We start from the raw sequence: 13,514 nt of genomic DNA on the forward strand, positions 1-13,514 counted from the left end.
AACCAGGCAAGACATTATACAACTCTACAGGGGAGGATGTTTCCCAGCTCCTGGGACTCTGATGCTACTAAGAAGCAGGACAGGCCTACCAAGATACTTCAAGCGTATCCCTGCTTCAGAGAACAGGATAATGTAAGCAAATGTATTCATTTTAAGTAGGCCTATGCTTCTTTAGCCTGGTTAACACCAGAAGGAATCTCAAATGAGATACGGTGTGGGAACTGAGCAGTGTGAGAAGCCATAGCAGGGACGGGGTGTCATGGTGTGTTATTACACCTTTCACCTCACACACATATATATATATATTTTTTTTAATCCGTAATTTTAAGTGCATTGTGACACTCCTCTCTGTGCTGCAGACAGAAGTCCTCTCGGGCGCCATTCACGACCAGGACATGACTTCTTCATAGAAAAAGGCTACGGCCGAGTGGAAAAAGTTCATTACTGACTAAGGTTGCACAGTACAATTTTTAAATTTCCGGTCCCGATAACAGAACCTTGTGTATTGGCCCATCCGAGAACCGATCCGATAACCTTTAATAAGTAGGCAGGGCGTTTGTTGTTTATTGTAAGGAGGTTTAAAGCACTGTTATGTTTGTTATCTTCCCATTGGTCTTACATTTTCACCTTGACCACCAATGGCCTTTGTTGTTGTTTTTGCATCCTTTGTTCTGCCAGTATCAGCCTCTGGATATACTGAGTCCTCAATAAAGACGTGAAAATAAATTAGATTCATTCTTTCTTTAAGCAAGCCAATCTCATTTCTAGTAGTAGTACATTTATCTTAGTCAGGATTACTTATTTTAAGCACAATATGCTATTTTTCTGTAAAGTCCTGGACATATTGCCTAATTTCAAGACGATTGCAATAGCATTGGATTCTAAATTTCAGCACATTTTCCTAAATACTGAGAAAATTATTCTTAAATCTTTTCTTTGTATCCAGACAAATGCAATTGTTTTTAGTGTAGCCATACTGGTTTTAAGATAGATTTTACTAAACATACAGCCTTATTTCAAGATGATGGCACTAGCATTTGCTACATTTAAGCACATTTTCCTACATATTGAGAAAATGAGTCTTAAATATTTTCTTTGTATCCAGACAAATTACTTGTTTTTAGTCTGAACGCTCAAGGTTTAAGATATCTGTGCGTTCTTTGAGACTAGATATTTTTTACTTGTTTAGAAAATCTTGGCAAGTAAAATTTTCCTGTTGTGTTGGCAGATAATTTAGCTTATTTTAAGGAATATTTCCCTCATTTTATTGCTTTTTTTTTCTTGTTTTTGAGAGCTGACTTTTTGCAGTGTAACTACATTTGATTTTGAATACTCATGTTTAAGTTGTGTTTGTTTCTAATTTATGTCTTTCAGGTTGGTTGGTGCAAGATAATATTTAAAGCTCACTTTGGATCGACAAGCAGGTTAGCCTCTGTAAAGTTTTCTGATGTATTTGAAGTGTGATTATAGTGTGTTCTTTGTTATTTCTTTATATTTTCCAATACTAACCGAATGTCGAATTCATGTATTTACAGTGTAATTATTGTTTTGTTATGCCGGTCTCTGTCCTCCATACTCTCCCTCTCCCTAATGTCTTGTCATAATCACTGCAGCTAATAGCATAGCACATACTCAACTTTTACTTGATAATAATCAACAGCAACAATCAACGTAAGTTGTACTCCAAACCTAATTGTTAGTCTAAAGGTAGTCTTGTACGTTTCTGTTTTTTTGCTTTAGGTACTCCACTACCCAAATATACATGATGTCTGCACAGCGCTCATTCAGAAGTACTCCTTGTTGAGAGACCACACTTGGAAGGGATATGTAAGAATTCTTCAATTTTCCTACTCACATTAATAACCTTTGTACACCACATTGTGCCGACCTAGACCATAATGTGCTGGCTTGGATAATTTCTTCTCAAATTGTTTATTCCGTCACATTTCCAGCAGCATAATGAGACAATCGCTAGGAATGTAATTGACTAAGTCTGCTCCGCTAACCCATGTCCCAATAATCCGTCATCACATTTCGCATGTACCCTTTACGCTATGCAGCCATTCTAATTCTATTGATTCTAATCCAGCCTTTTTATTACACACCCTCCAATTGAAGGTCTCAAGATCACTGCGACCATTTTGCTCCTTCTCAAAGAAGATTCCAAGTGGGCTGTACCATGTCTGTATGTCACAGACAGGCTATTTATTTCCCAGCAGACAAATAAAATAAATAAATGCAAAGTAAATGCAAAGTAATACTGTGTAAGGTGGGCTCATTTGTTAACTTACTGTGTGAAAATGACTTAAGTAACCTTAATCTTATTTTTTATTTGGTTCAAGTTCCCGTCACCTACCATAATAATACATGGGAATCCCTTTGCGGATGAGAGCCCCGTCCAAGTCTTCCTAGATGGAGAGGAGCTACTCACTAAGGAGCCGGAGGACAACTCCATGGGATTGGGAGTGGAAATGGGGGTCCATGGGGGTTCTTTTTTAATATTTAGTATGCAGCATTAGTGAAAAGTACTACACTGTGCACTACACTGCATGTTGTGGGAATTGATGAGGGGGGTAAATGACCAAAAAATATTGAATGGTAGACTTGTTGCTGCGGAGAAGGATAGGGGAGACCAGACCACAAAGTAATGCGAGATCAGTTGTAACAGCCAAATAACTCAAATTAGAAACCACTTAGAAAGTGCTAATGCTTTGTTAGCGTCTCTACATGCCTATGGGTTTTATTATTGACCCTGTGAAATATTTTTCATGTATTTAAACATAGCCTTTTATCAGTAAGATTGGGATTTTGATTGGTATACAGTGCCTTGCGAAAGTATTCGACTTTGCGACCTTTGGCCACATTTCAGGCTTCAAACATAAAGATATAAAACTGTATTTTTTTGTGAAGAATCAACAACAAGTGGGACACAATCATGAAGTGGAACAACATTTATTGGATATTTCAAACTTTTTTAACAAATCAAAAACTGAAAAAATGGGCGTGCAAAATTATTCAGCCCCCTTAAGTTAATACTTTGTAGTGCCACCTTTTGCTGCGATTACAGCTATAAGTCGCTCGGGGTATGTCTCTATCAGTTTTGCACATCGAGAGACTGAAATTTTTTCCCATTCCTCCTTGCAAAACAGCTCGAGCTCAGTGAGGTTGGATGGAGAGCATTTGTGAACAACAGTTTTCAGTTCTTTCCACAGATTCTCGATTGGATTCAGGTCTGGACTTTGACTTGGCCATTCTAACACCTGGATATGTTTATTTTTGAACCATTCCATTGTAGATTTTGCTTTATGTTTTGGATCATTGTCTTGTTGGAAGACAAATCTCCGTCCCAGTCTCAGGTCTTTTGCAGACTCCATCAGGTTTTCTTTCAGAATGTTCCTGTATTTGGCTCCATCCATCTTCACATCAATTTTAACCATCTTCCCTGTCCCTGCTGAAGAAAAGCAGGCCCAAACCATGATGCTGCCACCACCATGTTTGACAGTGGGGATGGTGTGTTCAAGGTGATGAGCTGTGTTGCTTTTACGCCAAACATAACATCTTGCATTGTTGCCAAAAAGTTCAATTTTGGTTTCATCTGACCAGAGCACCTTCTTCCACATGTTTGGTGTGTCTCCCAGGTGGCTTGTGGCAAACTTTAACCGACACTTTTTATGGATATCTTTAAGAAATGGCTTTCTTCTTGCCACTCTTCCATAAAGGCCAGATTTGTGCAATATACGACTGATTGTTGTCCTATGGACAGAGTCTCCCACCTCGGCTGTAGATCTCTGCAGTTCATCCAGAGTGATCATGGGCCTCTCGGCTGCATCTCTGATCAGTCTTCTCCTTGTATGAGCTGAAAGTTTAGAGGGACGGCCAGGTCTTGGTAGATTTGCAGTGGTCTGATACTCCTTCCATTTCAATATTATCGCTTGCACAGTGCTCCTTTGGATGTTTAAAGCTTGGGAAATCTTTTTGTATCCAAATCCGGCTTTAAACTTCTTCACAACAGTATCTCGGACCTGCTTGGTGTGTTCCTTGTTCTTCATGATGCTCTCTGCGCTTTTAACGGACCTCTGAGACTATCACAGTGCAGGTGCATTTATACGGAGACTTGATTACACACAGGTGGATTGTATTTATCATCATTAGTCATTTAGGTCAACATTGGATCATTCAGAGATCCTCACTGAACTTCTGGAGAGAGTTTGCTGCACTGAAAGTAAAGGGGCTGAATAATTTTGCACGCCCAATTTTTCAGTTTTTGATTTGTTAAAAAAGTTTGAAATATCCAATAAATGTCGTTCCACTTCATGATTGTGTCCCACTTGTTGTTGATTCTTCACAAAAAAATACAGTTTTATATCTTTATGTTTGAAGCCTGAAATGTGGCAAAAGGTCGCAAAGTTCAAGGGGGCCGAATACTTTCGCAAGGCACTGTACTTATATCTGGATTTCTAACTTTTAGTCAATAAATCCAAAATGTACTTCCGGTGCCGACAGAGATGGCCGCCTCGCTTCGCGTTCCTAGGAAACTACGCAGTATTTAGTTTTTTTTACGTGTTATTTCTTACATTGGCACCCCAGGTAATCTTAGGTTTTATTACATGCAGTCGGGAGGAACTACTGGTTATAAGAGCAACGTCAACTCACCATCATTACGACCAGGAATACGACTTTCCCAAAGCGGATCCTGTGTTTTGCCCACCACCCAGGACAATGGATCGGATCCCAGCAGGCGAACCAAAACAACGACGCTGTAAAAAGGGGCAGACGAAGCGGCCTTCTGGTCAGGCTCCGGAGACGGGCACATCGCGCACCGCTCCCGAGCATACTACTCGCCAATGTCCAGTCTCTTTACAACAAGGTTGATGAAATCCGAGCAAGGGTAGCATTCCAGAGAGACAAAGACTAACGTTCTTTGCTTCACGGAAACATGGTTCACTCGAGAAACGCTATCGGAGTCGGTACAGCCAGCTGGTTTCTTCACACATCGCACCGACAGAAACAAGCATCTTTCTGGTAAGAAGAGGGGCGGGTAGGTATGCCTTATGATTAACGAGACATGGTGTGATCATAACAACATACAGGAACTCAAGTCATTCTGTTCACCTGACAATCAAATGTCGACCGCATTATCTACAAGAGAATTCTCTTCGATTATAATCACAGCCGCATATATCCCCCCCCCCCACCCCCAAGCAGACACATCGATGGCCCTGAACAAACTTTATTTGACTATGTAAACTGGAAACCACATATCCTGAGGCTGCATTCATTGTAGCTGGGGATTTTAACAAGGCTAATCTGAAAACAAGACTCCCTAAATTCTATCAGCATATCGATTGTGCTACCAGGGCTGGTAAAACCCTGGATCATTGTTATTCTAACTTCCGCGACGCATTTAAGGCCCTCCCCTGCCCTCCTTTCGGAAAAGCTGACCACGACTCCATTTAGTTGCTTCCAGCCTATAGACAGAAACTAAACAGGAAGCTCCCGCGCTCAGGTCTGTTCAACGCTGGTCCGACCAATCTGATTCTACGCTTCAAGATTGCTTCGATCACATGGATTGGGATGTGTTCCGCATTGCGTCAAACAACAACATTGACGAATACGATGCAAGTGCATCGGTGATGTCGTACTCACAGCAACTATTAAAACATTCCCAAACCAGAAACCGTGGATTGATGGCAGCATTCTCACTAAACTGAAAGCACGAACCACTGCTTTTAACCAGGGCAAGGTGACCGGAATCATGACCGAATACAAACAGTGTAGCTATTCCCTCCGCAAGGCAATCAAACAAGCTAAGCGTCAGAATAGAGACAAAGTAGAGTCGCAATTCAGTGGCTCAGACACAAGAAGTATGTGGCAGGGTCTATAGTCAATCACGGATTACAAAAAGAAAACCAGCCCCGTCGCGGACCAAGATGTCTTGCTCCCAGACAGTCTAAACAACTTCTTTGCTCGCTTTGAGGACAATACAGTGCCACTGACACGGCCTGCTACCAAAACCTGCGGACTCTCCTTCACTGCAGCCGAGGTGAGTAAAACATTTAAACGTGTTAACCCTCGCAGGGCTGCAGGCCCAGACGGCATCCCCAGCCGCGTCCTCAGAGCATACGCAGACCAGCTGGCTGGTGTGTTTACGGACATATTCAATCAATCCTTATCCCAGTCTGCTGTTCCCACATGCTTCAAGAGGGCCACCATTGTTCCTGTTCCCAAGAAGCTAAAGTAACTGAGCTAAACGACTACACTCACGTCCGTCATCATGAAGTGCTTTGAGAGACTAGTCAAGAACCATATCACCTCCACCCTGCCTGACACCCTAGACCCACTCCAATTTGCTTACCGCCCCAATAGGTCCACAGATGACACAATCGCAACCACACTGCCCTAACCCATCTGGACAAGAGGAATACCTATGTGAGAATGCTGTTAATCAACTACAGCTCAGCATTTAACACCATAGTACCCTCCAAACTCATTATCAAGCTCGAGACCTCGGGTCTCGTCCCTGCCCTGTGCAACTGGGTACTGGACTTCCTGACAGGCCGCCCCCAGGTGGTGAGGGAAGGTAACAACCTCTCCACCCCGCTGATCATCAACACTGGGGCCCCACAAGGGTGCATTCTGAGCCCTCTCCTGTACTCCCTGTTCACCCTCAGGAAAATAACCTCAATCAACGTCAACAAAACAAAGGAGATGATCGTGGACTTCAGGAAACAGCAGAGGGAGCACCCCCCTATCCACAGCGACGGGACAGTAGTGGAGAGGATAGTAAGTTTTAAGTTCCTCGGCGTACACATCACGGATAAACTGAATTGGTCCACCCACACAGACAGCATGGTGAAGAAGGCGCAGCAGCGCCTCTTCAACCGCAGGAGGCTGAAGAAATTCGGCTTGTCACCAAAAGCACTCAAACTTTTACAGATGCACAATCGAGAGCATCCTGTCAGGCTGTATCACCGCCTGGTACGGCAACTGCTCCGCCCACAACCGTAAGGCTCTCCAGAGGGTCGTGAGGTCTGCACAACGCATCACCGGGGGCAAACTACCTGCCCTCCAGGACACCTACACCACCCGATGTCACAGGAAGGCCATAAAGATCATCAAGGACAACAACCACCCGAACCACTGCCTGTTCACCCCGCTATCATCCAGAAGGCAAGGTCAGTACAGGTGCATCAAAGCAAGGGTCGAGAGACTGAAAAACAGCTTCTATCTCAAGGCCATCAAACTGTTAAACAGCCACCACTAACATTGAGTGGCTGCTGCCAACATACTGACTCAACTCCAGCCACTTTAATAATGGATAAATGGATGTAAAAAATGTATCACTAGCCACTTTAAACAATGCCACTTATGTTTACATACCCTACATTACTCATCTCATATGTATATACAGTACTCGATACCATCTACTGCGTCTTGCCTATGCCGTTCTGTACCATCACTCATTCATACATCTTTATGTACGTATTCTTCATCACTTTACACTTGTGTGTATAAGGTAGTTGTTGTGAAATTGTTAGGTTAGATTACTCGTTGGTTATTACTGCATTGTCGGAACTAGAAGCACAAGCATTTCGCTACACTCTCATTAACATCTGCTAACCATGTGTATGTGACAAATAAAATTGGATTTGATTTCAAATGAATTTGTGACTTTACAAGTTTGCCACTCAATGTTATTTGCATTATTGTATTATTAATATAATACATGGGACATACCTAGAAAGATACTTGAACCTTTTTAAAAGGTTCATCAGGGTCAAAGGTTCCTGGAGACTCCTTTAGGCGTTCTGCTGGTGTTGCAATCTGAGGAACCTCTAAAGGTGCCTACAGGAACTTTTTCTTTTTAGAGAATACAAAACATTTCACAGCACATCCCATGCATAAAATGCAACGTCTGCCAATACCCACACATATTGTCTCAAGAAACATTTATATTTTTAATACCTTCAAAGACAAACACGAAGTCAGGCTAACCTAATTTCAAGAGGCCAAGGCATCATCACGCTCAATCATGAACAAATAGGATAATTCTTTGTTTTACCAGTGAAGCAGGCCAATCATTTGATCTCAATCATTTTAATTGGAATATGCATTTAGATCTTCTTGAATTACTGTTTTGTGGGCAAATTACAGCAGATAGTGTCAACAAATTATAGCCTATAGCCTTCCTGTAATATATATATTATCAAAGCCCAGTGGTGCTGTTGAGTTTGACACGAGATTTTGTTTTACTATTCAGTGCATCATCCTAAAATCTCAAATTCCATGGTGTTTTTGGTGTAATAGTGTCATTATACTATGCTGTTATATTTGGTTATGTTATGTAAAATACTAACCCACTGGGCACACACTGGTTGAATCTCACGTTGTTTCTACATCATTTAAATGCGTTGAACCAATGTGGAATAGATGTTAAATTGATGTCTGTGCCCAGTGGGAATTAATCATTAAGTGATCTTCCAAGACATTGATTCAGCTTTGATCTATACTGAACAAAAATGTGAACACAACAATTTAAACGACTTTACTGAGTTACAGGGAAACAAGTCAATTGGAATAAATTCATTAGGCCCTAATCTATGGATTTCACATGACTGGGCATTGGCCCACCCACTGGTGAGCCAGGCCCAGCCACTCAGAATGAGTTTCTCCCCACAAAAAGGCTCGTTACCAGACAGAACTTGTAGGAAGGCCCATGGAGTTGGTGGAACCGTCCTTTAATGTATCGCCACTTGCTCAGCTGGGCCAGGGGGCGCTTTAATTGGGTCAGGTGGAAACGTCCGACAGATCTCATTAAAAGGAGGAAATGTAAATCGCCTAGCCAAGGTAGCGAGCCTTGCTTGCATCACCACTCAAAATACTAAGTACACCTACAATATGTCTAAGGAGAGCGTTATCTTGAGCTGGTCCTGACGAGCATATTTCTATCATTGTACTAAATGAGTCTATCAGAGAAGGCACAGTAGAAGCCAGGCATTTATGCTATGTGTAGTGTATTTAACAACTATCAGTTCGACCAAAACACAACATTACACTGAAATATGAGGACTACAGTAGGCTACGTATCAAATTAAAAGTAATCAGGTTTATTACAGTTAAGCAATAAGAATAAAAATGGCAGAGGCTACATATTAAAAGTCTTCAATGTAAAACCAATACAAAATAGTAAGTCTAAATGCATACAAATACACTGACAAACTGGAGGTTGTCAGGAGCTAGATTTACAATGTCGCCATTAACATGGGTTTCAACCAAACTTTTATTCTTTCCAGAGCGGCAAATATTAGTAGCCCTACGTCTATAATTAACATCACTTTGCATGGCCCAAAACATTTAATCAAAAAGGCATAAAACATCACACGCAATCTCTAAACCAGTCACCTCACATCAAAACGGACAGAATAACAGTTTCCCTGTAACAAAAAAATCCATAACTCATACAGTACAATATAACGCTATCAAAATTCACAGCTCTTTTTGAAATATTGAAACAAATCAAACAAGACCATTTTGAATCAACATGCCAGGCTGGCGTTGCTAGACGGATCTTCAGCATTCACATTTCGTTAGCTTTATTTTCCCACTACCAACAGCAGTTTAACACGTGCATAGCAGCAGTGACACACATGTCTGATAGGAACAATATGACTGAAGGCTTTTTACATTGACTGCAGTAAGGTGGGCTGGACCTTGTGCCATTTGGACAGGAGGAAGGATTCTCAGAATTGAGGTCCCTCCTTCTTCAGGTTCTTGTAGTCTGTGCCTATGGCCAAAAACTGGGGAAGACAATATGGCAGGATTTACGTAATCCAGGCCATAAAAATGAGAATGAATAGAAAGAAAGGGTGGCACCATTCAAGTCAATTATGGTATAATGGGTGGACTCGCAGCAGTTTTGAGCGTACCCATGCCAGGAAGTAAAATCAGAACGTGTACCCTTCAATCTGTGCTGTGATTTGTCAACTCAACTAACATGATTAAAAATACATTCAGTTAGGATCATTTGAATGAACAGTCTACATTACCATGGCAATCCAGCATCAGTTGATAGAACATTCCAAAATCCCAATGAAATTATTGTATCAAAATACCAGGCAGCCGTTGCGAGTGTACCCATGAGTTTACCAGTCAAATGCCATGGTTAGAGCTTCCAAGTCTGTTCTATTCATTTATGTCTATGATCCAGGCAAGCACAGTAATGCTCTTGGCTACTTATATTGATCAAAAATATATTATTGACTGGTACTATGGATAGGCTGATAGGCATTACTATTACACTGTTGTCACATGTAACAAGAATCGTTTAAGATAGTGATTCATTCACTTTGTGGAGCTAAAGTGTGCTCGAGTGTTAACACTACGGTACCTTGTACTGGTAGGTAGGGTCAAGTTGATTCCAGGGCTCAGGGTTGTTCTTCTTGTTCCAGCTGTCAAGTGACACAATAGACAAAGCAGGCCGAAGTAGGACAGATACAAATGGGATCAGAGGGAACTGTATTAGTCTGCCTGCGAGCAACTATTCATTAGCCAGGCATAGTTTTCAAACACTTACAACAGTGGTATAGGCCTTTAGTAGTGAAATGGAAATTGATGCCCTAGAACTGCACAAGAGGTGGGATTACCAAGAGCAGTCAATCATGAACTGATTTAGCCTAGGCTTTACGATGCAAAAGGGGATCCACTACTTCGTTTTGATTTGATAGTATTAAGAAATTGATTAACCAATATTGAGACAAAAGAGAATGGAGAACAAGGGTGAATGAGTCTTACTTAACATGGGGCCCATTTGCAAGACGGAACAAGTACATAGAGGCTCCTCCTATTCCCAACAAGACGACGAGGAACTGGGGGATGAGCTATGAGAGGGTAAGAAGATAAGGAGTTAACATGAGCATGGCATTCATGAGTCATAGAAATCTGAGCATTCTTAGACACCTTTTGTCAATACAGTTTTCCAGTAAACAATGGCCAGCTAATCAAGCTGATTACAAATGGAGGGATCCATAATATACTTTGGTCTGTCATGCTTGAGGTCACACACACGACGCTACTGTGTCTGTCCTGTTCAGGGAGACTCATATGGAACTTCCTCTTCATATTATATGGTTGGGCAACTCCAGTCCTAGGGGGCTCGAATGGTGTCATACATTTTCCCCATGCAGCCTTACCTAAAACGCCTAATTAAACAAATTGTATTCTAAACTGGAGATCATGATTAGTTGATGATTAGAGTCAGGTGTGTCAGCTAGTACTGGAGCAAGTGTCAATCAGGCCCCGAGTACTGGAGTTGCCGTCCCTGCTATAGACCAAGTGTAAATAGCTATGACTCAGGGCTACCCAAATCCGATCCTGAACGGCCGAAACACTTCTGGTTTTCATCCCCTTCAAGTCAGACTAATTCAGACCTGGGACACCAGATGAGTGCAATTAATTACCAGGTAGCAACAACAAAAAAAACGTTTTCGGCCTCCAGGACCAGAATTGGGCAGCCCTAAATGTAGTCCGTTGATAAACTGTATTGACTTAAATCTAATGTCTTGAGGTTTTCTAGCATTCCTCAATGTTCACTTGCCTTCAGTTAGCACACATGGCCTATTGGCGCTTTAAATAAGGAGGAACTGAAACCATAACGCATAACAGCGTTAGATACAATTAGTTGTACATGTTCATTAACAAAAAGCGTGTCTGTTGCCTTCTCAAAAAAGTTGGTATAACTTTAGCAAACCTGCGTGAATGTAGCCAAATAAATGCAGACCTAGTTTGCCTTGTCTAATCTATAGTCAGACGTGACACTGGTAGCAAATCCTATGGCGCAGTCCAAATGTTGATCCTGCTGCACAAGGTGGTTAGGCTAACTTGCATCCCTGGCAGTGGAGGCTGTTGAGGGGACGACGGTTCACGTCTGAAACGAAGCAAATGGAATGGCATCCTGTTTGATACCATCCCACCAACCTCCTGTGATCCCTGGGGTTTTCGAGTTTGTTTCTAAGCTCCCATTTTGACAGAACCCCGATGTAAATCCTTGCTGATCTGCGTTGAGGACCTCTAGGCTAATGCAGCCTATGAGATGGTATAGTTTTTTTGTACTATTTCAGTCATAACTCCAGTCTTTAAATCTCACTGTCACTACACATAAGCGAATAGCCAGTTTTGTGCCCCTCTTTTAAACAAACCATTCACCAACAACGTCAAGACGAGGACAAAAATCACTTTTTCAACCACCCAAATAATTTGGCAAAATGCAGTAATGCCTGTTTAGAGAAGTAATTTTTCATTTCAAGTACCCAAATGACAGTCGGTCTGTGTGGACAACTGATGTTGTAAACTGCAATTAAAGTCATTTTATAATTTAATTGAGCAACAACTGGTAGCACATACCACACTGACAGAAGGAATTGTCTTGCAATATTATAGGCGACTAAGTCACTTGAGGCAATAAACCGTAGAACAAAAATAAGTAGGTATTCTTACCCCTGGATGCTTCTTTGCGTGTCCCATCGCTATTCTAATCATTTTTGATTGCAGTTGCTCTAATTTATTATAAAGGTCAAAATTATTATATTAATATTATATTAATTGTGAGTAAGCAATATTAGCAGTGATTCCCAAACCAGCCACTTGCCTCAACCACTCTTATAAACTCGCTTGGAGGGCCCTCCGTAGTCACGTGTTGCTGATCAAACTCCGAGGGTAATTTACATACAGGCTTGTGTCCAGGGGATCAATAGACCCATCAACTTCGGGACACACTTGTGACTTCAATGATTAAAATCCTGATCTACATTTCAATTATAAAATAGCATGAAATTCAAATGACAAAATGTCCGTTGTTGTTTTATAAGATATAGGCTAAACCTCAGTATCAACTTGTCATTTGGGACAAACCTCGAAAACTGACGCAAACAAATACACGTGTGATATAACTCGCCATTTGTTGTTGCTCTACTTTTTGATTGTTATATTAATTTCAAGATTATTATCCACATTTTAACAAGTCATTTGAAATTAAAAACATTGTGGACGCGTTATAAAGACGGTCTCAAACAAGCTTTTTGGTATCCAAGATTAGACCTGTTGCGTTCTCTGCCCGGGATGGGCTCGCAGGGTTAAGGAGATGAGGAATGTGTAGATGTCATCTTGTCCTCGTACTATATCTGTCCTCTTGGGACATATTGAGCATGTACTAGCCCGTCAACTGGGGTTTAGAGCAAATTGATTAAACAATCTTGATTTAAAAAAAAGAAGAGAATGCAGGCATAGAAATGTGAGCATTCTTACATGCCCTTTGTCAATTGTGTCCCTGTAAACAATGACCAGCTGATAAAGCTGATTACACAGGGGGGATCCATAATACTTACCTCTGTCATGCTTTAGGTCATACGACCGATGATGCTACTTTCTCACTATGTGTGTGTGTACAAAGTTTAAAACAAAAATGAAACATTACCTAAGATAAATACTTAAGAGATGAGAGATTATAAGAGAGAGAGAGA

General features: G+C 41.3%; 1 protein-coding gene across 1 annotated transcript; it reads right to left on the minus strand.

The window, feature by feature from the left end:
- Window positions 1–9,080: 9,080 nt before the first annotated feature.
- Window positions 9,081–12,679, minus strand: LOC110532049 (cytochrome c oxidase subunit NDUFA4). Its single transcript, XM_021615648.2, has 4 exons — window positions 12,493–12,679; window positions 10,792–10,877; window positions 10,388–10,448; window positions 9,081–9,797 (listed from the first exon to the last, which is right to left on the minus strand). Exons 1-4 carry the CDS (start codon window positions 12,532–12,534, stop codon window positions 9,741–9,743), a joined length of 246 nt encoding a protein of 81 aa, XP_021471323.1. The 5' UTR covers window positions 12,535–12,679; the 3' UTR covers window positions 9,081–9,740.
- Between the last annotated feature and the right edge of the window lie 835 nt (window positions 12,680–13,514).

The sequence above is a fragment of the Oncorhynchus mykiss genome, chromosome 9, assembly GCF_013265735.2.
Source record: "Oncorhynchus mykiss isolate Arlee chromosome 9, USDA_OmykA_1.1, whole genome shotgun sequence".
Taxonomy (NCBI): Eukaryota; Metazoa; Chordata; class Actinopteri; order Salmoniformes; family Salmonidae; genus Oncorhynchus; species Oncorhynchus mykiss.